Consider the following 25,943-nt stretch of genomic DNA (forward strand, 5'->3'; position numbering starts at 1 on the left):
TTGAGTGAAAGTAAAGCGGCCTTGATTTCACTCTATGTACATCTAACCTACAAGATAGTCTGCTTTTGGTCTGACCTTTCTTTATTAGCTTATTTATGGATCCATGTGAGGGGAATTCAAGGAGCTGCCAATAGTTAAATTTTACTGCCCATTAGAAGAAGATGAAGAAGAAGAAGAAAGGTCAAAAGAACAGGAGAAAAGAGCTAAGATTTTGAAGTGGATATTCATGAAAGAAAAGGACAGAAATTGCAATAAAAGAAGAAGAAGAAGAAGAAAAGATCGCAAGTGGTCGTATGCTTTGCTAAATTTTCTAACTAATGTATAAGAGCATATGTGAATTTGATGCACAAGAAAAATAAATTGATCGGAATCTGCCTACGATACTAAGTTAGCAAGTCGAACCTAAAATCTTCTCTGATAAGTAAAAAAGAGATCGCTTATACATACATAGCACGTAAATCTCACATTTAATCGATATGAAATATTTCAAGGTATTGAATGCATCACCAAGGGAATTTGTACGTTTGAAAATACGACGTGAAAAATGAGAAATTTTGAACTTTATGTGCATAAATTCTCAAGCCATAACATTCATTTGCATGGTCATTCAACGTTGTACCCGTGCTCCTCATGCATTCATCGGAGCAGAAAAGGATTATACGATTGCGTCTCGAGGATACTTCGTGTATTTTTTTTGCATTTTTTTATGGGGGGTTTCTGTTAACGCCATTTTTTGTTGTTGGTCAAATCAGAATGTTTTCTGACCAAAAACAAAAAAAAAATCAGAATGTTTTGTTTAACATTAGACAATAGATATGTGGAAACGAATTTCCCCGCACGTGTGAAATCACGTGCGCCGAAGAAGCCGTGCCAAGCCTACTGATGAAGGAGCTGGAGGCTTAAAAAGGATGGGCAGCCTCGGCTACTGTTAAAAAGCCCTGCCATACGACCTGCTATAGCCGGTCTTGCGCGTGCGGCACCCCGCCTCTCCTGCGCAGTCACCCAGTGGAACTGGAACCGCTCCCGCCGGTACCAAATCACTGACCGACCATCACGTGATTTGGCCGAGGGGTGATGGGTGTGCTATGACTAATTTAACCCCACCCCCATTGCGATTTAGGCCTGTGGTGCTCTCGACTTTGAGCCGACAAAAAGTAACAGTACGGTTCTGCTCATGTAAAGCGGTGCTTCTCTTTTTCTCATTTTTAGATAAAATTTCAAATAAAAACTCCAAATACCCTTATTTTCTTAAAGAAAATTTCAAAATAAATTTTATTTTAAATAAAAACCTGAAATGCTCTTATTTTCTCGAATAAAAATCTGAAGTGGATGTTATTTTAAATAAAAGCATGAAGTGGCTATATTAATATCAAAAAAATGTCTGATTCACCAAGTGGTTAGAGGCATTTGTTTTATTATTTTTTTCTTTGAAAATTCCCTTTTTTATTTCTTTATAAATTAAGAAAACTAAAATCTATAAAAAAAAAATAAAAATAAAAAAACACACAGGCCTCCTGCCGGTGTTGTGGCGGCGATGGCCTTTGGGGTCCTTGGCGCCTTGGTGAGGGCCTGACTCGCAAGTAGTGGAGCAATGACCATAGGCAGGAGGGCAGCCATCCTGCTTATGTGTTCTCTTTTCCTTAACTTTTTGTTTTTTTAATTTAATTTAACTAAAAATTAAGTTTAAATTGTATTGTGACGAAAATTCCTTTGATCGGCTAGAATATTTAGCTACCTAATGAGTTCGGGCTCTTATTTGAGACTACCGTGGCCACTTCAAGCTATTATTTAAAACTGTCATGGCACTTCATTTATTTAAAATAATGATCACTTCGGGCCTTCATTTGAAATTTTCCTTCATTTTTAGTTTCTTTAAGAACATAGTCATATTTAATGTTTGATATAAGAAATGAATTAAAATTAAAAATAATATTTTAAATTTTTGGGCTATAACATTACCAACACTTTCAACTTCTTCTTTTTTGTAATGGAATGTTATGGGCCTACTATGAAAAATTTAAATCTTAGGAACTAAGTTGAACATTGGGAATAAGGACCATATCGAGCGAATTAAAAGTTCGGGAATAACATTGCATATTAAGTCAAAGCTTATGGAGCATTTATGTCATTTTCCCTTCTAATTTTTACCCAACATTTCCCTTCAAGTTCAACAAAAATTCAAGAAAATAATTTAATATTTGCAGAGCTAGGAAAGACCTGAGATGAATATTCACATATCTTTTTTCAGATGTTTCGCACTAAATGAAAAATCGCATCGTCGCGAGAAACGGAAGATTGAAAATGGGGTGTTAAGCCACATAATTCTACTTTTATCTCCATTAATATGGGTTGCAAGCCCATTTATTGATGAGCTTTTGGGCCCACTGAAGTAATATCCTAACAGGGACTCGAATATGTTATAATAAAAAAAAAAATCTTAAAATTCAGCCTTCAATACATCCTTTGCTGGTGGTCAATGCCCGTAGACCTCTTCTCATTTTGGTTTTCGAAAACGCTAAACTAATCGGTAACTACAAGTTTTATTTATTTTACAAAAAATAAATAATTTCTAATATATATTTTTTAAATTGACTGTTTATATTGTTTATAAAAATGAATAAACAAAAAATATTTTTATCATATACGAATTTAGAGCTAAATTATTGTCGATAATGAAAATATTTTTCATTGCCTAATTAGTTAAGTGATACAAACGATAATTTATAGGAAATTTTTTTTCAGATCGTTTATTTTTTGCTAAATAAACAAAGATTTAGAAGGTTGGGTAGGCATATTTCTTGAAAAACAAATGGATTTGTTAGCATTTCATGCCATCCACTTTGATTTGACGAACCAAGTGGGACCCATTTTCATAAGATTGTGATGTCACACGCATGGACCAACTAAGTAAATCCGCGCTTTCCGTCGTCTAAATAAATTTATTTTTATTTACGAGTAATTTTACACATGTATCTTATTTTGAATTGTTAATCATTTAAGTGTAAAAAACACTAAATAAAAAACATTTGTCGAATTATACATACAAAATGAGGCCTAAAGAGTTGAATTCATTATCTAGTTAAATAGACGTATGATAGAAAAATACGAACAGAAAAGTTTGAAATACTATTGGCTTCTTCACAAATTCCGCAATATTTTTGTTTTAGGGTATCGGGTTCTTGTTTAGCGGGTATTATTTAAACGACATCTTTGTTCAACGTTTATAACTGCTAAACTAAAACTTGAGATTTTATCTTTTTACCCACTATTTAAAACTTACAACCGACTTAAATCTCGTGGATTTTTCATTTATATGTTTTTCATAAGTTAACTTCAAATTAAGCGCATCATATATAGATTATTTTATTATGAATGTATTTTTTAAAATGATATAAGACATATTGCAAATAAGAGATGTGTGTGTGATCTTGAATTCAAATTAAGCTCATTATTAACTATTATTATTTTCTAAATAAATGATTCGACAACTTCTAACTCTAAACAAGTGATTCCTAAACCTAACTTCGTCCCAAAGAATCTCCTTGTAAGAGCACATCATCCATTTCGTACAACGAACTCGTCGACTACGTATGGCCCATAATCTTTTGTAACAATCTACTTATTATAATTTATATTTAGACACATGAAAAATATGATACATTAATAAAGTAAAAGTCTCGGTCTTGGATCTCACTGAAAATGAAAGCTCGGACTAGTAGTTTCAGATTATATACTCATTATCGGGCGCTATGGAATATCGCAAGATTACGCGAAAACATACAACAAGAAAAACACAAAGACTTGTTCTAGGTGGAAACCTACCAATCATAATTGATTATTTAGTTTTTGGAACCCGATATCTACGCTACATATCGTAAAACCTGGAGCCGGAACCGGTTCCTAATATTATCCCAAAACCATGCTCAATCCTAAATTTTAATAACCTTTCTCAATAGTGTATTATTTTTCAATGATACTAGACATATTAAGGCTAATATAAAAAGCTCGATACATAAAATCCATTTCACAGTGTGATGTATGGAATTATGTCACTACTGATCCTAACATGGCTGTCTTACTCGAATACCTAACTATGCTAAGCCGCGTTATTGTATCTCCGATAATTGCTCTACTTATTTTTGTTTATACTCAGCTAAGTTGACCCGAAACGTAAACAAATGCTTTAGGTGAGAACAACCGTCGATTCCCCCCTACTACGTCGTTGACTTCTGTTTTGGGTGCGGATCGAACTCACGGACGGTCCAGATCAATTCGAACGCACAGGACGCTTTCTTCATCGCTCGATCCTCACCAGTCTCTGCACGAGAGCGTGTGGTTCCATTTCCATGGCCTCTCCACAGAACCTCCTCCGTCCATCATCAAGGATTCTCGTCTTGTTCCTCCTCCTCCAAAGCTCCGTCAACGGCGACCCTCTGCAGCGGCTCGATGACCCTAAGTCTTGCCCTCCTCCGTTCACATGCGTGGACGGCCTCACCGTCCGCTACCCTTTCTGGCGCCAGAACGCGCCGTCGTTCAACCACTCTTCGTCCTCCTGTGGCTACCGAGGCTTCAACATCTCCTGCGACGACGACGACGACACCGCCGTGCGAACTCCGACCCTCTACCTCTCCGACACTCTCCTCCACGTCAGACGCATCGACTACCGCAACCGCACGGTCACGCTAGCCTACGGCATCCAACCAGCGGAGTCCACCTGTCCCCTCCCGCCTCTCCATGGCGTCACGGTCCCGGTCGCTTCTCCGTATAGCTACGGCAGAGGCACCAGGTTCCTGCGGTTCTTCCTCAACTGCTCGCTGTACCCACCGTCCCCGCGGCCGATCGACTGCCTCGCGTGGGGGGAGCGGCGGTCCTACTTGTTCGCGGCAGACGACGTGCCGGAGTTCGACTGGCCGGGGTACTGCGAGTCGGCGTCGACCGTCCCGGCGAGGAGCGCGGGAGATGGGGCGGGGGCTTCTGTGGTCGTCGATTATGGGAAGGCTCTACGAGACGGGTTTGAGCTGACGTGGCACGTGGATGGGGAGTGCGGCACGTGCGAGGATAGCGGCGGGCTTTGCGGTTTCTCGTACGGTGGCGATGTGAGGAGGAAGAGCTTCTTCTGCATTTGCTCCGACGGACGTCGTCGTCGTTCGGGTGGTTGCCACGGTGGTGAGCGAAAACAACACTCTTTAAACGCGCCTTGTCGTGTTAATTATGATAGCTTTGGCGACCAAAAAGCCCTCAACTTGCTCGTTTTTAACAAAATCTTCGAACCAAAATCTTCCAACTCAGACAGTGCAAGGCTTTTCATGTTAGTTCAGACATGACTTGCCCTCGAAAACTAAAATATGAAGTATGAAATTCGAATCATTTCGCATATAAGTTTTTCTTGTTAACTTCGCACGGGACATACCGATGATCTTTATTAACTTCGTGAAGTTAATAATGCAATGGCTTCGCGAAATTCGCAGATCTTGTTCCAACCAAGCTGTTCAAATATGAACCCAACTTCGTTGCAACCGGTGAGAAAACTCTTATATTTTTTTTCGCTACATACTTACATGCTGCTCGAAACCTCGAGCATCTCCGAGCAACAAAATGCTGATTTTTCTTTTCTTTTGGGTGATTCGAACTTCCATTTCGATTTTCGTGACGCAGGTGCGCTTATCTCTGGTGTTCTAGTCATGGCTACCGCAATTTTCTATCTTCTCCAACAGAAGAAAGCAACCATTTACAGACCAATTTCCACTGGGAGTCACAAGCTCCAGGAAGCCTAATGTGTTTTGCCTTGTCCACACTTGTGGAGTCCGACCTAGATCGAGATTTGTCTCTAAGTTTTTATGTAATATGTTTCATCTATCTCGAGATTTATCTATGATAAGGCATTGGAGTTCTTCGTGGGATCAACTGATCACATGTTGACACAAGCCCTTTAGGTGGTCTCAAGAGATGAGAGTAAATGTGCCAATTTGAGCTTTGTGTGAAAAAGACAAATACGCTCATCACTCGAGCGAATCTTAAGCCGAGGATCGTAATTTTTTTTTTTTTGTTGGTTTTATCCAAACGGTACAAAAGATCACGATGAACGTTGTTAGACAAAGCAATATAGCTAGAAAAGAACAAATTCAGCATAGTAAAAGCCGAGGTGATGCATTGTGCACATGCCAAGCAAACTTACAAAATGGATAATAATAGAAATAGTTCCTAAAATATTTGTATATGTTCAATGTTATCCTTCATTTTGCATCATCTAACAAATTAAATCGAATATTTTTTAATGAAAGTTTTTTTGGGGAGGGGGGGGGTCAAATTGTATGAGGATTGACTGACCGTGAGATTTTTTGGGCATGATCCCACCAACTACAAGCCTCCACGTGGCTTAAGGATCTTCTCTTTGATTGAAGGGCTAAGAGCCTAAGACAACCAAAAGTAAGAAGCGACGTGGCCGATTCTGAACCAATGCCACCAATGGCCACTACGCAGTACAATTACTAAAGGACCCTTTTTCCTCCAAAGCTCAAGTACACCGTGAGAATTTTACGTCCCCGTGACAAACTCATATGATTTAGTGCTCTAAAGACTAATTGATTACATGTGGGGTGTGAAAGTATCGAGCTAGTTCAGTGCTCCTGTTTTTTTTTTTTTTTTTTTCATATATTCATTTGACATCAACGTGCATGAAATTAGCAAGAACATTTGATTCGTTGACTAAATCAAAAGTTGTCGCCTCATGTAAAGATTTCTGTAGATAAGACTTCTTAAATAGTTGATACAAAGTATAATAGAACTCGAGATATGGGTACTACGTCATACATGGACAATTTTAATGTATATCAACATCTCGACGGATCAAATTAAAATTTTATTAACAAAAAAAAATGCAATAAATCCATTCAACCGTTTTGCTTTTATTTCATTTTAATTAGAGGTTTAGTAGAACATAAAAGCACTCGTGCATTTTGTTCTCAATAATCCAAGGGGGTTGATAGAAAGATCCCACTACTTAAAAGCTTAATAGGACATCCTAGAAGTTTTGTGAACTGATGAAAACTTGTGCCTTTAACTTGTATAGGAGGACCTCGACGTATGATGTATAGTATTTTGCATGCAATTGGCAGGAAAGAGTGATCTCTATTTCTCAAGCTAAAAATATCTCAATGCCCGAACTAACTGTGCGCAACCCTGAGGTTGAATTATGCACCAAGATATTTTTGCAAGCTAACAATCTATATAATTGAATAGTGTTTCTTGTGAAAAAAATAGGGCTTCATTTATTTCGCAAAAAATAGATGACTTGAAAAATATTTTATAAAGAAATGATAATTTATATCGCTTATAAAGAGGAATGAACAAAAAATATTTTTATCGATTAATTAATTATAGTCATGTAACCGATAATTTTTCAGAAAATACCTTTTAAATCAATCAATTTTCGTCAAACAAAGGGTCTTAATAATTGAATATTTGCCGCGGAGACATTGAGCGGCAGGGGTGTTACAGTAATTTCGCTCGCTTCCTCCTAGTCCTACCTCTCTCTCCCGCCTCACGTTCCCTCACAAGCCGAAACTCTCTCCGATTCAGTTTTTATCCGTTGAGAATCTTCGCCCCACGCGAAAAGAATGCGTCTCTTCTCTCCAGCTCCAACCTCAGCTTCCCACTCCAACTTCGCTCTCTACTCTTCGCCTCAGACCAACCGTTCGAAGTTCTTCTTCAGGACTCCGACGACCAGACCATGCCTCGCTTCTTCTCCTCCGGTTCCGTGCTCGACGAAGCAGCAGCCGCCCGCGGTCCTCGAGAACGCCGGCGCCGGCGCCGCCCAGAGGAACGAGCCTCCGCCGCCGCCTCCGGATAACGCGATCGCGATCCGCCGGCCAGTGATGGATTCCCCCGGCGAGGACTCCGTCGACGGTGAGGCGGCTGGTGCCGGCGGGAGTGCCGGCGACCGCGTCGAGAGCGATCCGAAGTCGTCGGCGCTCGACGCTGGCCTGAACAAGTTCGCGGAGAAGATGCTGATATTCGAGCCGGAGAGGGTGGAGTCGGGCGCGCAGGAGAAGCCGCTCGCGGTGAATCTCGACCTGGCCTTGTACAGGGCTAAGGTGTTGGCGAGGAGTTACAAGTACGTCGAAGCGCAGGAGATACTCGAGAGGGTAAGAAAGGGACAATTTGTGGTTCCTGTCGACAGTTGCTTTGGCTTTTTGGTTTGATGTGTTTGGAGCGTGGTATTGAAATCCTTAAAGTGCTTAATTGATCAATTACATACCCAGTTGGAAATCTGAAGTTTTGTGGCTTTACTCGTATATGATCTTAGTTTGCTGTGATATGCTATTAATTTGCCTCTCTCCCATCCTTAACTTGTAAGAATTCAGGTTAAGTCGTAAAAGGCTCTATTCTCTTAGGCGAGCGAGGATGTTGATGTTGATTTTAAGTTTTGTTGTAGTGTATATCCTATTGGCCGGAAGATGGTCGAGCTTATGTGACATTAGGGAAGACATTGTGCAAACAATCAAGAACGACCGAGGCAAGAGCAGTGTACGAGAAAGGTTGCCAAGCTACTCAAGGCGAAAATCCTTATATATGGCAGGTTAGTGTCTCTGTCATGATTATAATGACGGTGAAATTTATGTTAATTCAGTGACATTAATATCATTTCCGATTTTGCGGTTGATCGACAACTAGGGGTGAATGTAAAAGATTCAAATCTCATCGATTGAAATGAGGAAGTCATGATCTGCAAGAATTGTTTGATAACCTAGGGTGAGTAGTTGCTATTGTGAAGAAATCTGGATTAACTGGCATAATTTGGAGCTGTTATAGGTAACTGATATAAGAAGCAATATGAAACATCTTTTACCACATCCAAGAACTTTCAAACGCTCTTGTATTTCCCGCCTAAGGGTCCCCGATAGCCGTAGTTTTAGTTTGCTATAGACGTGCTACTTCCTTGTGATGCTAAATTTATTCAATGAACTTCACTGGCCTATCTTGTTTCTCCTATTTGAATTCCATTTCTCTTCAAGCAGTGCTGGGCTGTATTGGAGAACAAGTTAGGGAACGTAAGGAGGGCGAGAGAGTTGTTTGATGCGGCTACAGTCGCTGACAAGAGACATATTGCTGCTTGGCATGGATGGGCAGTTTTGGAGCTTAAACAGGGAAATGTTAAGAAGGCAAGGCATTTGCTTGCTAAAGGTCTTAAAAACTGCGGTGGCAATGAGTATATATACCAAACACTCGCAAGGTTGGAAGTGAGATCTAGCCGGTACGAACAAGCCCGATATTTATTCAAGCAGGCAACTAAATGTAATCCTAAAAGCTGTGCCAGTTGGCTGGTAAGTTTTTCTGCAAATCTTTACTACTTAGATGAGATTTCTTTTTCTCCTATTGGGTCCAGTATTGCTATCTTGGGTTTGATTATCAAGTTCATGTGAACAGGCATGGGCACAGATGGAGATGCAACTTGAAAACAACTTAGCTGCTAGATTACTATTTGAGGTGACTTTTCTTGTGACTTGATCATGCAAGTGATGTTTCAAAAATTTACTCGAGATTGCGTAGTGCGAATAGACTGTGATATTTTTTATAACATCCGTCTTTTGAGATTATGTCATAATGATTTCTTTTTGCCATCTCTTCTTCTTTTGTTTTGTTAGAGAGCAGTCCAGGCAAGCCCCAAGAACCGGTTTGCGTGGCATGTTTGGGGACTTTTTGAAGCAAACATGGGGAACATCGAGAAGGCAAGAAAACTACTGAAAATTGGTCATACGCTTAATCCAAGGGATCCTGTTCTCCTTCAATCTCTTGCTTTATTGGAGTATAAGCACTCAACTGCAAATCTTGCTCGGGTGTTGTTCAGGAGGGCATCTGAATTGGATCCAAAGCATCAAGCAGTTTGGATTGTAAGAAGTCTCTTCCATCATTTTGGACTTTTCTTGTGTAAAGTGCAATCCACTTTAACTCAATTGTCCCTGCAAAAATGTTTTAGCTTCTGCTGATATTTTCTCTTCACGTAGCTCAACTCCTCTACAAACTCAAAATTCTCTCTCTCTCTCTCTCTCTCTCTGCTGCTGCTGTGTTGTAAACCATAATCAGGTTGACTCTATTCATGGAACTCTGGCATTTTCAGGCTTGGGGGTGGATGGAGTGGAAAGAAGGAAATATGTCCACAGCAAGGAAACTATACCAGAGAGCATTGTCAATTGATTCAACAACAGAAAGTGCTGCTCGATGTCTCCAGGTAAGTAACTCCTTATTCACAGGTGGAGCTCTGGCAATGAGGCTCTGCGAGCTTTGTAACTCAGTCTGTACTTATACAACGCCCTGGTTATATAATGCAGGCTTGGGGAGTTTTGGAGCAGAGGATTGGTAACCTATCAACAGCGAGGAGATTATTTAGATCCTCCCTAAACATAAACTCCCAGAGTTATATCACGTGGATGACTTGGGCATCTATGGAAGAGGAGCAAGGAAATTCTGTTCGTGCTGAGGAGATTCGAAACTTGTACTTCCAGCAGGTGAGTAATTCCATAACCTAAGCAAACTGTTTTAATTTATCATGTCTAAACTTCTAGAATCACTTAATCAATAACAGTTACAGTTCTTACTCTCTTTAATTGCCTGCATGAGAAGTTTAGCAGAAAGTCAGTTTTATGTACAGTACTGTAGCTCTGAGGTTCAGTTTAGTTCATTAGTGTCATTGACACATGACAAGAAATTTCTTGCGTTTATTCTACAGCGAACCGAACTGGTCGACGATGCTTCTTGGGTCACGGGATTTTTGGATATCATTGACCCTGCACTTGACAGCATTAAGAGATTGTTAAATTTGGAGCAAAACTCAGTCAAGGCAATTGATGCCTCAAAAAGTTTATCAGGGTTTAATGGAACTAGTCCTGACGAGGAGTCAGCTGGCACTTCTGATAGTCTTGATGGTAAGGAGATGGAAAGAGGGAGTGGGTTTGATTTGGATGCTTTTGTGAGGGAGAAGCTGTCTTTGGGACCGGCTGAGTTGGAAATTCAGATGACATCATCTAAAAGTTCTCGACAAGAGGGAAACAGATCTCCAAGAAGAATATGGAGATCTGCAGAAAAAACAGCAAAAGCGATGCCTCAATTGACAACATAAAGGAAAAAAGGAGAATACATACATGGTAGTTCATTTAGAACCATCTATGGATGATGAAGGAAAATCTCCACATCCGGACAACTTTTTCGAATGCCTACCTAAGAGCGATTTCCATGATCAGAATGTAAATTGGGTGCTCATGTAAGATGAAGAGAATCTGTAACATCTGTATATTTCCAGTCAACCTGGAGCATCTTTAGATCCAAGCCTTTTGACTTGAGAGGAAGGTAACATTGCTAATCGAAGTTGTATCCTTCTCCTTGTTCCTTCCCCTCTCTACTAGCCATTGTAAGTTCATGATTCTGTATCAAAAGTTGTGCATGACATATTGAAACAGCACGAATGGAATTCTATGGATCTTAATCTTCTCAGCAGACTATCACTGGGATTTCATTTCCTTCTGCACAGTATCACCGCTCTCTTAGCATATAAACTTCGCCCTTCGGCTGGTGCATGACCTCTCCAAAGTTCTGGCCATTGTGTGCATATGTAAGTTTCTTTTCTGGCGGTTCGTGTCTCTCTGCTTTGTTTGACGTCGGCTCTTGCAAGGAAATCCTTCAGCTTCAGTCTCTCGATAGCAAGATTCTCGAGCAGTAGTACCAAGCTAGAGACTCCAACAGAAGATGATAGAAATCTACTCCCTCGGTCTGCTTTAGACAGGCCTTTTCATTTTTATTGCTGGAATGGGGCATAGGACAAGACAGTGCCATTCTTCACAGTTGAAGGGATCTGACAAAGTCAAATTCCTATGAAACATCAGCCAGAAAGACAGTTCTTAGGACATACAGACAGACCATGGTCGGCCGCTGCAGGCTTAGTAATGAATTATCAGCTGTTAATTTTCTAAGTTGCCAAACTTTTGTAAATCGCAATCTGTATTTCAAGATTTCACGTTACTTCCGTGGAAATTCACTATCATCCTCAGTCAGTCTAGATTGTGAACTACTTTTGAAGATCCGACGGCTTCGGCAAATCGATTCAAATTGTGTTCCCGGCTCGGTCCGATTCTTTTCCTCGTTGATCAGTCGTATTAGCACGACATGCATTTTGCTGCAATTCAACATACATAACTATGCCTATCCGGCAGGAGTTGCAAAAGCAAAATATGGAAGCCAATAATTGGGTTGGGCCTTTCGCATATGGACCGATAAAGTCCAACTTTCACTCATTTCAAAGTCCCGCGCGCCAAATTTTCACTCCCACTTGCTACTCCCCCGCCCTTCCCCCTACTTTCTCGCTCTCTGATCTTGCAACCTCAGGCACGAACTCGCGTCGCCACTCAGCGAGTCGAAGCATGAGCGCACTCGCCGCCGACAACATCTTCTCTCCCGACGCGAGCGGGGACTCCCTCGCCATGGAGATCTCCTATCGAGATGAGAATCCGCGAGAAGATCGCGAGGACCCGTTCCTCGCGTTCGTCGAGCAGGCGCGGTCCGTGTTGTCGCCGGGGAAGCAGGACGAGGCCGGTCGCGACGCGGAAGGCAACGGAGCGGAGGCGGCCGGACCGAGCTGGAGCTGGATCGTCTCGAGGATCCTCCGGACTTGCGTCGCTTACTCCAGCGGCATCACCGCGGCGATTCTGCTGTCCGATCTCTCTCAGGTGACATGACCGTATTCGATTGATTGATTTCGAGTAGTCGTCGCTTCGTCAACCTTTTATTTGCCTGCTCCCATGACTCGCCAACGATGGAACTCCGACTCTGGCGCATTCTCTATCTCTCCGCGTCTTTGTGCGTTATATCAATTACATGGAGTTTCATTCGCTGGGATTTTGTCTGTGTGAAGGCGTGGAATGAGCAACAAAGATCCGGCGCATCAAAGAGAAGGCCAGGCTGTATCAACATATTGAAGAAGAATCATCGGAGGACGAAACTTCCGAACACAGTCACCATCGACTCTATATATGAGAAGAAATTTTTGTCTCTGAGTAGCGTTTTGGAAGCTGTAGTTGTCGATGCTTTTGTGCTTCCAGGTAGCTTGGGCCTTCTTTCTTTGTTCTGTCGCTTCTTTCCGAGTGATATTACTATTAATGAGGCATCAAGTTTAAGGAACTTTCTGGAGCCTTTTAGGTTGCTTAATGATCTCTATTTAGTGATCTCTATTGAGCTTGTTGCTAATGAACTTTTCTTCTCAGGTACAAATGTCTACATGCTCACTTTGGGAGACTTTTGGAGCTCAAATACCATAGATCTTTATCTCCATCGTAGGTAGCCAATCCAATGCTAGCGTATGACCTCATATCCCGGAATGCTTTTCGCTTTTTAGATACTATTGCACATGTCTCTTTATGTATGAAAAGTACGGTTGAATGTCATCCAATGTTCTATAGTTCCTCTTTCTACTTGCTAATTGTGTGGGTATGATACTTTAGATACTGCTGCTTAGTGCTTGTATCCATACTGGTGTCTTCTTTGTCTAAAGAAAATTTCCGTCAAATACTGTCCGCTTGCTCGAAGATCATTGTACTATTCATCTAATTTTCTTCTTTACTGATTTGGGCATATGAACTGTACCCTCAGAAGAGAGAACCATGGGATGGAATAAGAAAACGGGTTCCTTTTTTAACCCATTACCTCTCAAGAATGGAAAAGGTGTCAAAAGGATCGGAGATGCTCTGTTCTTTTCAACACATCCTTCTCTATTTATGAAATGGAGGCAAAGAACTAGATACATGCCCGAAAATTTATAAAATAATTTCATTGCTGGGGATCTAATAAGAGTTGCATGCTTTTTATGACAGGTACTATGATTTGGTGAATCCTCCAAATGGGATTTTGAAGAAGGGGAGGGAGATATTCCTCACTGGATGCCATCTTAGAACTGCTGCTGAGGGATCTGGTTATCCACGACTTTTACCGACAGAGTACCTTGTGATACTTCTGGATGAGGTGAATTGCATTAACTATCTGCTAAGAGGATGAGAGAGCAATTTTTTCTAGGAGACCCAAATTTGACGAGCTTTATCACTTGTTTATGTCTCTTACATGTCCAAGTGCCCCGAAGTTCCGGCTGTTGTGATAGTGTTCTTAATTTCTAACAGGACCAGGATGATGATGCTATTCTTCTGGGAGCTCAATTTTGTTCAGATTATTTTGCTGCTATTTCTCTTGATGCAGTCAACAGAGGAGTTTCTTATTCTTTGTATGCAAGGTGAGATTAGACTTGCAGCATTATCTTTCTTTGTTTAGAACAGAAGTCACATTTATTCCGCAACTGGTTCATCAGCTTTGCTCACTCTTCATTTGCTTTGGCAATAAAATCAAAGGAACTAAGGATTTTAAATGATAACAAAGGTCATGTTTACTGGAAATTGAAATCATTAACTACTTCATCTGCATTTGGATCAATCAAACTGTCAATTTGGATGTAGTGAGATAACAGAAGTAAGACTCTATTGGGCACTGTAGGATCGAAACTATCGGGCCAGTGGAAATTCAAGGGAACTCGAGCAGTTTGCAAAGGCAAAAAATCACTCTTGTCGATAATGATGGTAGCAAGTTAAAGTTTCTCCTATGGGGCGATCAAATTATCCTTGCCAATCTTTTCAGGTATTGACTACATTGTGATGTCATCGATTTTTGCATTTTTGAGGATGCACTACTCTCACAAAGTATTTTTTCAGCATCGGAAGTATGATTGCGCTGGATAGGCCATATATTGCAAATTGCATCGAGAGTGCTCTTGAAGCAGCAGAAGAACTGTGTCTTGAATATGGCAGTGCCACACAAGTATATTTGGTGCCTTTCATCCAGCACGAGGAACAAGTATGCACTGGACCATGAATGCTATAACTTGTCAACAAAGTTGCCTCGAATAATAACAAAATAACTGTGGTGCCGACCAGGTATATGTAGCATTGTCACAAAATCGGTGTCAAGGATCAAGATTGCTGGCTGCAGTGGATCCTACTCAGAGCCAAATGGTTTCTCAAGTAACCTTGCCCTGTGATTCTCAGGGATCAATTGACTTCACTAATTATCCTTTTCAAGTGAGTATACCAACTATGTTACTTTCTATTGCCTCAGATTTCATTAAGTAGGACTCCTGATTGTTTCCAACAATAACTATTTGCTTTTGCTGGTGTGTTATTAATTTTACTCGTAGAAAGCCATCAAAGTGAGTCTCCAACTTGACTTTAGGGTTTATGGTTGTTTATGCTATCATGCAAGAGTAGGCAATTTTGATTTTTCCAGCCCATCTTAGAATCTGCCTTTTCTTTCCCTTTCAATGAAGAAGATGCCTCTGAGGAGGTTCTTTGAAGCACAGATGGATGCGTTAGGTTATACTCAAACTGTGTATTGATGATATGCAAGTTACATTAATCAGCATCAGATATCGTCCCTTCATTTCTCCTCTGAAGCTTATTCCCCCTGTAATTGTCAACTTCAACTCAAGTACTAGTATCACGGTCCAATGAATATAAACCGACACGTGACACTAGCATGCCAATCAAAATCGTCGTACTGAGATGAGTTGATCATCCATTGAGATGGATTTACATGTCATGTACATATGCTCAGTTCAAGAGTAGACTCGAGTTGAATCATTTAAAAGTGCAATTTCTTAAAAATAGACAACAAAATCCAATCCATGCTACCAGTTGCCAAAAAACTTTGGTCCCTTTTGGAAGTGCTTACATTGCTGAGATAACGAGGATTATAATACAAGATTCCCAATAACAAGTTAATTTATGAAAAACATGTCACGGGTAACCACACACACAGAGACTTGAGTCCAAGTCTTCAAAATGTGATATGTTGATATGAGTAATATCCTTGGCTTATTTCTGTGCATCATACTATTACTGAACTTAAGAAACTTTTACAGTCATTTGTAGTAGATCTTCGTGACAAGATGACGGGCATCAGCCTGTATGGGGTTGTTACAGATGTGTATAAAGAAGTTAACACGTCAGGAGTGATCTTCTCATTGCGCATTGAGGACCCAACTGGTGCTGTATGGGCAAGACTGCATTTCTCAAAGTCTTGGTAATGCTATCAGAATATAAGGATTTGTCGACAATTTATACAAGTAAATTGTCTTTCAGATCTTACCAAGCAAGAGTTTATCAATTTTCAGGTCTCTGAAGAGATTAAGCTGTGGCCACACTATTTATATCTCTGGGTTGACATGCTCAATGACAAAAAATAAGCGGTAGGCACGTTAAAACCTGTCATTTTTATTGGTTTAAAAGCGTGCTGAAGTGGGACAAAGCCCTATTAGATGACTAAGTGCGTATTTATTTGTGATGCTACAACAGATTTTACATTTTTGATAAACTTCATCGTGCAGCCTTGAAGTGTTATGGTTTGAGAACGATGGCAGAGCTTCTCTTGTCAATCTTAGCTCCTTGCCGGCAATGCTGAACTCCTCTTGTCTTCACAGATTATCATGCATTTCTGATCTCTCCAGCCATAGTAGCTCCGCACAGGTATTATTTCTTTGCGGTAATTTAGACTTGGAAATAATAAAACTCACATTTGGAAAGATTTGCAGGCCCTGTTTCTCTGGATCTGTTGCCAAAAGTGATCGTTAGTTCTTTACTCTTCATGTTTGTCGCGGGATGCGAAGCTCATTTCGTGCTAATATATTCCGTGAATTTTCTCCGCACTTTTAGACGGCTTTGTTGATTCTCGATTTCCTCTTCTTCCAACCTCGCACGCAGATTTCTAAGGTCTGGCTGGACCAGATTGAACACTGTCAAGTTGATGTGAGGCTTTCACATGCCCGTTGCGGCCATTTCGTGAGAAAGACCCCCACCGGGAACCTCGAGTGCAGCTTCTGCCGCTTCGGTTGCGATTCCGACGTTGTCAGCACATTTTCCGTGAGAATAGTTTTGGCAGATGAGACAGGGAAAATCTGCGCATGGTGTACCGGTCAAACAGCTTCAGAGTTGCTACAGATAACACCTGATGAGTTCGACAGGTTGCCTGAGGTAATCGCTATTTGACTTACAGAAACCGAATTGTTTTTTTCCGTGGATGATAGGGGCCTCATTCTCAGTAAGCATGGCGATCAGTAAGGGTAAGCAAGATGGACTTTAATTTTAATATATTATTTAGAATTAGGTTTACGTTTAGGAAATAAAAAAGGCAAGCGGTGGATTCTTAGGTTTACTTTTGAGAAATAAAAATAAAAAATAATCGGTTTGATCCGGACGGTTTAATTTTCTTGAATTGGAAATTGGAGTTTGGACTAAAAATCACCGGTTCCAATTTATGGATCTGGAATTGGATTGATGCCCTCGAAATGGCCAATTCGATCCGATCCGAGTGATTTTCCGATTCAATCAATCCATGTCGCTCATCCCAGCAACTACAGCTAAGAACTCCTTTATGTTTCCCTGGAGTGAAGACCATTCGGCAGAGCCCTTCGTGGGACTCTATATGAACAGTCATTGACTCTAAGTATGCTTTTTGCAGGACGAACAGTTAATATATCCTTCGTCGCTTGAGAATGAGAAGTTCATAGTTGCCGTAGTGAGTTTTCGAAGACATGGTTATGGATTGAGCGCTAGTCTTTCCCTCGAATCCGACACGGTTCAGTGGGAGATCACTGGGGCGTTGAGATACGACTGATGCCTCTCCAGAGGAAGAATCAATCCACACTCGATGGTTCTAGTGGCGAAGCTTAGCCTCCGCGATACAACATCCCCTAATGGAGATAATTTATTATTCATTAACTAGAAAGTGTACTCGTCTCACATGATATAAATCCAGGGGAAGGGCTACCCGGACATGTGTGCTTTAGTGGTCATCACGCGCACGTTTAGCGTTCAAATCCTCTCTAATTTGCTCCAACAGTGTGTCCAGAACCCAAATTCTGCCCTAAAACCTTGGTCACAGGCAAGCTTGACTGTCGGGTAGGGGGAGGATTTGAGTCAAATTCAGCTATATCTGAATTTCATGTCGGGCTCAAGCTTAAGCTTGTTCCTATTTTAATTTGATAAGCCTGACACAACTCGACTTCCACCATCACAAGGTTGTCCCTAGTGTTCAGCGGATGGACCAAGACCCCCAATTGTCGGACTCGGGTTGCCCATGTCCCTAGCTGAGGGGCCACGTCACTCGGGCCTGGTGCCTGCCTGGATATTAAGGCTCGGAATTGGGTCTTTGTGGGCTGAACTGAGGTTCTTGATGGCGCTAGGAATGCTCACCTGCAAACCTGGTGGTTCTCGGCATCTGGACCCGCGTCTCCAACATCAGAACCTTGTGACCATTCGCACTTAGGGCATGCATGGTAATACTTATGCTTCAAAAACCAACTTGGAAAAGTTGATTTTTTTATTTCTACTTCAAAAATTATTTTTGATCAGAGAAATTCGTTTAATAATAATTAAAATTTTCTATTTCTGAAATATTATTAACACAAAATATTTTATGAAAAATTATTATTGATAACCGAAAAATATTGAGGGAAAAGCAACTTCAAAAGTGAAAATTTCTCTCAAAAGTAAAAATTTTTACCAAACGAATTTCTGCTTCAAAAGTTAAATTACCAAATGAATTTATGCTCTTAAAATACTTATAGAGCAAAAATCCATTTCAGAAAGTATTATCATGAGCACCCTTAAATTGCGGACCCAGGCCCGTGCTATTTATGCTCCGTGCCCAGTGCTCAATTTATGTCAACCCAGGGGCGCGCTCTGAGCAGGACATTGCGAGAACTCCGAACCAAAGCTTTCATCACAACCAAAAAAAGAAGGAAAGGGAAGAGAGAGAGGGAGGGGGGAGGGGAGGTTTTCCAGTCAATGACTAAAGTCCCTTCCCCCTCGAGTACGTATACATCCGTCAACTGAAGGCTTTAAATCTCGGGGATACCATCGCGTAAAGGGAAACAAAACAAATCCTTTTCTGGCGTGGGCAAGCTGTCTTCTAGAAACTACGAAAGAGCCCCCCCCCCCGTACTAACTGAGAAATGCACGAGGGAGAGGAGAGACCGAAGTGGCAGTCAAAATCTGATCTTTCCTTCGGTGGCCAACCACTATCTTGCTGCGCCCGCTTACGTTCGCCAAAGTTTCTTCTGCAGAGAGTTTAGTCGCCTCTCTTACTGCCGGAAGGGCTTTGGTCTGAGAGGAACTTCAGGACGTTGACCAGTGCTCTCAGACGATCCCATATGTTCAAACCATAGAGCATCTCCACAAGGGACTCTTGAAACCTGAAACCGTTCTCCGCGATGGGATACTGTAATAGGCAGAGAGCACAGTCAAGCAAGTGGGTAGGTAAAGCAAAGAGCAATTATCTTCTGGACGCAGAGTTCCCCCTTTTACCTGGATCGGCTTTGGTATTTTCGTCTTGATAAATGGCCACCACCTGTCTTCCACGACCGACTTCACAAGACAACAAGCTCGCAATCCTTCAACACCAGCAAACCTTCCGAACCCACTGTGCTTTACACCGCCAAATGGCAAAGACTGGAAATTCAAAACAACTTTTGACTTAAATGGGCATGAACAAGAATTCAATCACCTGTTGAAAAACTGTTTATTCTTATAAGGGACTGAAACAACACCAAGGTGGCTATGTTTAAAACCCAACAATTAAGAGAATCAATGTTAGTAACTGTATCCGCGTGAACCGACTTTTGTGCCGTGTTCACAAGTGAAACCAGGACCAGGTCAAGACGATTCCCTTGAGGATGCTATCCCACTACATGAGCAATTGTGTCCTAAGAAAGGCTGCAGCAGCATTAGTAGCTTTTTCAAACCCACCCTTCCGCATGGTGCACTTGCGGGTAGAGATAGCAAAGCTCATGCCAGGTAGGATCAGCAGGTGTCACCTATTACCTCATCCTATTAAAAGGAAAAGGCATCTCATGTACTATGTTATCCCGTCAGTTAAAGAGCTGCCAATTGAATATCATCACATCTAGTCTGTAATGAGCAACTTCAGCTGTAGGTTGAATAAGTATGTCACCAATTTTGAGCACTATGATCAAGGTTGCACTCAAAATAACTTTGTTTGTAGTAAAATCGGGTCAAAGTATCACCTGGCACATGTAATTTGATGCAAAGTCATTGATAGCAGCAACTCCGCAATGTATCTGGGAGGCTATTTCTTTAGCCCGTTTCTGACTGCCAGAGAAAACGGCACAACCCAGTCCATAGTCAGAGTCATTGGCGAGTTCTACAGCCTCTTCGTCAGTACTGAACTTCATTATAGGAATGATTGGTCCAAAAGCCTGTGCAGCCAAACTCATATGACTTAGCAAGCACTTTTCCATTCAGAGCACGGGCATTTTCAGAACATGGAAAACAAAATGGCGAAGAACTTTGGTGTGTTTATAAATTAGTTACATCTTTCTGCGAATTCTCAAAGTATAAGGGTCTGCACGACATTGATGCCGGCACTAAGAAAAATGCACTTCATTAATCATTCCACTGAACTTTGTAATTACAGGCCTGGTAATCATCATAAATTGAGGGAAGTTCACCAATTACAAGAATGAAAGCATCCATATAACCCTCTTCTCAAGCTAAATAAATGACGAATTAAAAATTGAAGCAATATTTGTGATGCAATTACCAAGCCAAATGCCACTCATCAACACATGCATATGCAATGCCAGGTAGGGAGAGCAATAACTGCAAATAATTACCTCTTCCTGCATTAACTTCATAGTGTGGTTTACATTTACAATCACTGTGGGTGGGAAAAAATGGTCAACTGCACCTTCACCTAAGTTGCCAAGACTTCCACGAGCAACTATATTTGCTCCTTTGTCTAATGCATCATTTAGAAGGTTTTGAAGCTTTTCAGAATGCTCTTGCACACAGATGGCTCCCATATCATATTTTCCAGCAAGTGGTGGGCCCTGCAAAGAGAAAGTTCAGTACTTTTTTTTTTTTTTGCATTTGAAGGATAATAGATTTCACCAGTTTATAGGCTTTTAGCAAGAGAAAAGTGTTTACAAAAACCATATACAACGAGCTTTCGCATGATAAGAATTAAAAGCAGGATTGAAAACGTTTTATCACCAAGCAATAGAGAGATTACATTTTCTGTATTACACAATCCATATGCCTTCATATACAAATGGACTCGCACTATGAGTTGACCAAATGATTATTGCTTTAAATTTCATGCCAAGTGTTTAAAGATAAAATTAAAGCTGCTAATGAAATGAAGTAAGGATGCAAGCTACAACTGACAACCATGATATTGCAAGAATATATAATGCCAGCGAACCAATATCCTCCAATAAAGACTTTGCTCACAGTTATAGACATATGTCTACCAAAAATCATGTCAGCATACTTACAGCTGAAACTGATTTTACAATATTTGATACTTGAGTGACAAATGAAGAATAGATGTCCTTGTGAACATAGAATCTCTCAGCTCCAGCACAATTCTGTCCACTTGATTGGAGAGAAGCCCTGACAGCTATTTGTGCAACCTATATTGGGAATAAAATTTTCTGTTAGCCTAAGCAGTACGGCATCAAATGTTATATAATTACTGCGTAAACGATGTAAAGACCTACTAATCTGAAAAAACAAAAAAAGAGAGTCGAAGTCGAGCATACTCATACATGAGAAACATCAACATCTTCACAGACGATGAATGCATCCTTCCCACCAAGCTCAAGTGTTACTGGTATCAGGGTTTCAGAAGCTTTGCTCATGATCTGCAGATATACAAGAAGTCTAGGTCATCTGAAGTATCAACAAAAGGATTTAAATCACACGTTTATGATGGAGTTTACTCCTTTGGGAAGAATAGATGAATAAATTTTGCTAGTGCAAAAGGAACAATAGACATGGAGATGCCACCAGGCTAAGACTGTCACAAGGATGCACTCTATTTGAGAGAGTTCATACCATCTTCCCGACACCTGGCGATCCAACAAAAATGATTTTGTCAACGGTAGATACCAATGCTTCTCCTGTTTCAGCAAACCTGTTGCAAAGATCTGGTTGAGGTAAAGTATGCTATGCCAGAGGAAGAAAACAAACATGCCACATCAGAATTTATACCCTGTTATCACATCAACCAGGTTTTCAGGAGCTCCTACAGCAGTCAGGGCTGCTTGAATTATCCGGAAGTAGAAACATCCAGACCAACTAGCATGTTCTGAAACCTACATAAAGAAGCACATTGCTTTCAATCAGACAGCCAAATTCCGGCTAAAAATTGAATCATTCATAATTCATTCTAATTTAGCCACTACACAATCCATTGTCTGCAGCGAATAAAGCGATACTCTGTTCTCCAATATAAAGCACCTTGATTACAATACTGTTTCCTGAAAATACTGCAGCCAGCATTGGATTGAAGATGTTATGGAAAGGGTAGTTCCACGAGACAATTGCTCCTATAACACCATGAGGGTAGAATTCCACTTTGGATCTTTTGTGAAGCATGGATCTACCTGAGGATCTATGAGAATTGCAATCAATCAGATGATCTGCAGTATATGCTTTGAAAAGTTGGCAACGAATCTACAGAAGATCAGAACCATGTATTGGTTCTTTGAACTGATATGGCCATTTAACTTCAAAGATGTCAAAATCTTCATGAAATTGAGGATTATCATAGTGTAACTAAAACAACACTACTACAGACCATTTCCAATGGCTTCAGAGAAGAGGGAGATGTGCCAAAGCTGTAACATAAATCGCTTTAGTTCCGCCACTACAAGGGAGACATGAAGCTCACTTAAAACCAAGTGAGTTCACAGAAGGTTTCCACAAGATAAATTTTCGTGTATTTACCTGTACTCAGGCTTTAGCCACTGCTCACCCTCTGAAAGAAGCCAAGTGATCTTCTCACAGGTTGTCATTATTTCTCCCAATGAAGCATCTACCATTGTCTTTCCAGTGTCACGCGATGAAATCCTGTAGAAAGTATTTAAATATGAACATGCACAAGAAATAAAATTTCGGCAGAAAATGAACAGTCACAGAGAACCATATGGACAGCTCCGAAGAACCCACAGAATGTAATGTACAAATAGATCATCTGGATGCAGATGAAACGCACAGTATTCCTAATCTAACACTTCGAATGAGGGATGCTTTGTTGGTCATTTCTTCTAACGAGCAATAAACAGTTGGTTGGGGTTCTATTCTTCACAATGCACACATTCGAAGCATGGAACTCAGACAGAAACATGAAAATTCTGCGATTTATCAGGATGACACCATCTAAATTCTAATTTGAAGCCAGAATCAATACAGATGCATGCACTTCATGGAATGACTTCCTTTCCTACAGGTAAGCTCTTGCCCTTACTCGCAGATAAGCTCTTGGTGATCAATAATATACTTCAATAGTATCCGTAGAAACTGACGTCTTTGCTTAAAGCTGCTTTTTGCCCATATTTTCTGAGCCTTTCTTGCTTGGGCAACACGCTCCTTCACCTGGAAATATATATACACAACAGTTGAAAATGTAATATCAGGGATGAGATGAGTACGCAAACGTTTCTGTTACAAAGCACGGTATGCAGACATGGAAAAAGCCAACATATCACAAAGTTTTCTGATATTTTCATCAGTTAGACTGCCCGACTGAAAAACTGGCAACAGTTGATGATAGATTATTCCAAAAGTAGGAGTACATAATCCACATATGTCCACTTAACAGGAAATATATCATGGAGAGATAAGCCAATCACTTACTTGTCCTGCCATGTCAGCAAATGAAGGTATCACTTGAACGTAACATAGGATAAGGAAAATCAATTGCAGCACCAATATCATCGGTATTAGTTTAGCTCTTTCCTAAATGAATTAAAGGGAGGATAAAGGCCTCCCCCCCTATAGGAGAAACAGCAAAACCAGAGCATTTACATAAAGGTGTCAAACAGGCTAACGGGGAGTATGATTCTGTCAAAATTTGGTAGAACTGTAGAAAAATCCAATTCAAAAAACTACAATGAGCTATTAGATGAGAAAAATAAAGCCATAGCCACAAGAAAAACTTTTACACTGCCCTGTATTCATTCAGTAAGATTGCATTAAAAGGCCCCAACCTCAGCTGTCGTGAGTGCTGGGAAATATCCCAAATATTTCATAGTAGCAGGTTCATAGCACTGCACTTTCCTCTCAGCTTGCTGCGTCCTTCCCCTAGGAGGAACCTGCAAGTAGATCAGAGATTAAAAGAGACACAGCAAGAAGCTTCCTTCCTATGCTTTGAAAGTGTTTCCCATATAAATATTTTAGACAATCATATGGTGAGTCCTCCCAACAGCCAGAAAAGCGATACATCAGCAGGCTGCATTTGTTTACGCATTCAGCAATTGCGGTAAGACAATCATGGATGTTTTACAAGCTCTAGGACAAGTAAATCGCAACTTGTTAATTACAGATATTTTAATAGACCAGAAGGTTCTTTCATTCTTTGAGGGAACTTCTTGCTCAGTAAAACGAAACACTAAAAAACGCCAGTATTCATGAGAAATAATCCATTGAAAAATGCCAGTTGCTCATGCATTCAGCAGCTGCTGGAGATCAGTTACGGACGTTTCACCAACTCTACAACCAATCAATGCAGAACAAATGAGCTGAGCAAAGTGTAAAATGAACTGAAACATTAGCCCCAAGGCTCCATCAGTATCAGCATAATTGCAAGTACTCATCCAGCGACGCTGCATCTAAGCACATACATAACCTCACATAGATGAAGCTATTCTAGAACAAGTATCAGACAAACAAACTGACAAGGAAGAAATAAAATGATACTGGATATTATGCGTCGATCAGCAGCATTACAAGTACCAAACTACAAGTCCAGTCATACAGCCAATGATATCTCGAATTTAACAAAACGAAATATAACCAGCATTTCATAAGCTTCCATACATGAAATGGTGGAAGATGAGCAAATTCAGATCGTTCCAGCTGATAACAACCTCTATAATAAGACAGACTTCACTCTACGCGTCAATCATCAGCACCGCAAGTCCAATAACACCTCCAATGACCGATATCTGAAGTATTCCTATCAAAACCTCATACAAATAAACCAAATAACAACCCGCATTTCCATGAGCTTACGTAAATGAAGCTGCTGTCCCGAGCCTGACCGCCGTCATCCAACACTGTCACGATTCAGCAAACGAAACATCACTCGATCGCTCGACGCGCAAGCGCATTCCAGCAAATCGCAAAACGCGCAGTAATCGCAGATAACAAGCGCAGCAAAGGAATAAGAAAAGCGAGCCGAGGAAAGCTACGCGCGAGGAGAAGGAATACCGTCCGAGGCGTCGACCTCAATCGAAGGCACGTTGGGAGGAATGAGCATCAGCAGGAACCTGCAGAGGGCGTAAGCCAGCGCAAGAACGAGCAGAGGCCACCAGAATGCCATGGGGATCGCAGAGGATCCGCGCAGAGGATCCGCCCAGAGAAGGCGTTAGGGTTTAGAAGATAGCTTTGCGAGCGCTGAAGAATCGGAGCACATGAAGGAGTGTCTTGAGTGTACGTGGGAAGTTGGAATATGTAAAAAAAAAGTCTAGTCCAGAGATCGCTCCGGGAGAGAGAGAGAGAGAGAGAGAGAGAGTCTGCTTTGTTCTTTGTATTTAATCGGCTTCCCTTTGCTCGGGATAAGTACGGTATAAGTGTCGTAACTTTTATATGGCGTTCATTTGAGTATCATAACTTTTAAAACGTTCATTTAAGTATCATAACTTTCAAAAATCATTTACGTAAGTGTCATCGCTAACGTGGACGTCGGAATCGCCGACGCAAACATTGGAAAAGCTAACATAGCGCCGGCGAATCGATTTTTTTGAATATTTATGTACACATGGAAGTTTTCATTAAATTTTTATTTTTTTTTAGATTTTATTTTTCTGTTTTGTTAAATTATTGAATTTTTTTTTT

General features: G+C 40.8%; 4 protein-coding genes across 5 annotated transcripts; 3 read left to right on the top strand and 1 right to left on the bottom strand.

Moving 5' to 3' along the window:
* Positions 1 to 4,239: 4,239 nt before the first annotated feature.
* Positions 4,240 to 5,784, top strand: LOC115747816 (LEAF RUST 10 DISEASE-RESISTANCE LOCUS RECEPTOR-LIKE PROTEIN KINASE-like 2.1). Its single transcript, XM_030684115.2, has 3 exons — positions 4,240 to 5,166; positions 5,469 to 5,519; positions 5,656 to 5,784. Exons 1-3 carry the CDS (start codon positions 4,347 to 4,349, stop codon positions 5,772 to 5,774), a joined length of 990 nt encoding a protein of 329 aa, XP_030539975.2. The 5' UTR covers positions 4,240 to 4,346; the 3' UTR covers positions 5,775 to 5,784.
* A 1,786-nt stretch (positions 5,785 to 7,570) lies between these two features.
* On the top strand, positions 7,571 to 11,490 carry LOC115747808 (protein high chlorophyll fluorescent 107). The gene is made up of 8 exons (XM_030684106.2): positions 7,571 to 8,144; positions 8,435 to 8,578; positions 9,018 to 9,323; positions 9,427 to 9,486; positions 9,645 to 9,890; positions 10,118 to 10,228; positions 10,329 to 10,505; positions 10,727 to 11,490. Exons 1-8 carry the CDS (start codon positions 7,617 to 7,619, stop codon positions 11,114 to 11,116), a joined length of 1,962 nt encoding a protein of 653 aa, XP_030539966.1. The 5' UTR covers positions 7,571 to 7,616; the 3' UTR covers positions 11,117 to 11,490.
* An 861-nt stretch (positions 11,491 to 12,351) lies between these two features.
* On the top strand, positions 12,352 to 18,011 carry LOC115747807. Of its 2 annotated transcripts, XM_030684103.1 has the most exons (13): positions 12,352 to 12,716; positions 12,902 to 13,088; positions 13,251 to 13,323; positions 13,857 to 14,004; positions 14,157 to 14,266; positions 14,524 to 14,664; positions 14,739 to 14,880; positions 14,961 to 15,104; positions 15,944 to 16,104; positions 16,196 to 16,270; positions 16,409 to 16,547; positions 16,782 to 17,051; positions 17,539 to 18,011. In XM_030684103.1, the coding sequence occupies exons 1-13, from the start codon at positions 12,411 to 12,413 to the stop codon at positions 17,692 to 17,694; spliced, it is 2,052 nt and encodes a 683-aa protein (XP_030539963.1). In that variant the 5' UTR covers positions 12,352 to 12,410; the 3' UTR covers positions 17,695 to 18,011. The 2 variants fall into 2 exon arrangements, with proteins under 2 accessions (XP_030539963.1, XP_030539964.1); XM_030684104.1 differs by lacking the exon at positions 12,902 to 13,088 and having other exon boundaries at positions 13,251 to 13,319.
* Positions 18,012 to 18,880: 869 nt separating this feature from the next.
* LOC115747815 (aldehyde dehydrogenase 22A1) lies at positions 18,881 to 25,613 on the bottom strand. Its single transcript, XM_030684114.2, has 14 exons — positions 25,317 to 25,613; positions 25,119 to 25,162; positions 24,095 to 24,199; positions 23,353 to 23,480; positions 22,833 to 22,955; positions 22,344 to 22,497; positions 22,095 to 22,198; positions 21,939 to 22,017; positions 21,650 to 21,745; positions 21,377 to 21,514; positions 20,714 to 20,929; positions 20,105 to 20,296; positions 19,386 to 19,529; positions 18,881 to 19,299 (listed from the first exon to the last, which is right to left on the bottom strand). The coding sequence occupies exons 1-14, from the start codon at positions 25,426 to 25,428 to the stop codon at positions 19,150 to 19,152; spliced, it is 1,785 nt and encodes a 594-aa protein (XP_030539974.1). The 5' UTR covers positions 25,429 to 25,613; the 3' UTR covers positions 18,881 to 19,149.
* Between the last annotated feature and the right edge of the window lie 330 nt (positions 25,614 to 25,943).

This window comes from Rhodamnia argentea, chromosome 1 (genome assembly GCF_020921035.1).
Source record: "Rhodamnia argentea isolate NSW1041297 chromosome 1, ASM2092103v1, whole genome shotgun sequence".
NCBI lineage: Eukaryota > Viridiplantae > Streptophyta > Magnoliopsida > Myrtales > Myrtaceae > Rhodamnia > Rhodamnia argentea.

Bases quoted from the DNA above. Each gene is read 5' to 3' on its own strand.
- LOC115747816 (XM_030684115.2), top strand. From the start codon at position 4,347: ATGGCCTCTCCACAGAACCTCCTCCGTCCATCATCAAGGATTCTCGTC. The intron at 5,167-5,468 runs GTGAGCGAAAAC...CGAAATTCGCAG, and splicing joins TTCGGGTGGTTGCCACGGTG to ATCTTGTTCCAACCAAGCTG. The intron at 5,520-5,655 runs GTGAGAAAACTC...TTCGTGACGCAG, and splicing joins ACCCAACTTCGTTGCAACCG to GTGCGCTTATCTCTGGTGTT.
- LOC115747808 (XM_030684106.2), top strand. From the start codon at position 7,617: ATGCGTCTCTTCTCTCCAGCTCCAACCTCAGCTTCCCACTCCAACTTC. The intron at 8,579-9,017 runs GTTAGTGTCTCT...CTCTTCAAGCAG, and splicing joins AAAATCCTTATATATGGCAG to TGCTGGGCTGTATTGGAGAA. The intron at 9,487-9,644 runs GTGACTTTTCTT...TTGTTTTGTTAG, and splicing joins CTGCTAGATTACTATTTGAG to AGAGCAGTCCAGGCAAGCCC.
- LOC115747807 (XM_030684103.1), top strand. From the start codon at position 12,411: ATGAGCGCACTCGCCGCCGACAACATCTTCTCTCCCGACGCGAGCGGG. The intron at 13,089-13,250 runs GTAGCTTGGGCC...TTTTCTTCTCAG, and splicing joins CGATGCTTTTGTGCTTCCAG to GTACAAATGTCTACATGCTC. The intron at 15,105-15,943 runs GTGAGTATACCA...AAACTTTTACAG, and splicing joins TCACTAATTATCCTTTTCAA to TCATTTGTAGTAGATCTTCG.
- LOC115747815 (XM_030684114.2), bottom strand. From the start codon at position 25,428: ATGGCATTCTGGTGGCCTCTGCTCGTTCTTGCGCTGGCTTACGCCCTC. The intron at 22,956-23,352 runs GTAAGGGCAAGA...TACTTTCTACAG, and splicing joins CACCAAGAGCTTATCTGCGA to GATTTCATCGCGTGACACTG. The intron at 19,300-19,385 runs GTAAAAGGGGGA...TGCCTATTACAG, and splicing joins AAATACCAAAGCCGATCCAG to TATCCCATCGCGGAGAACGG.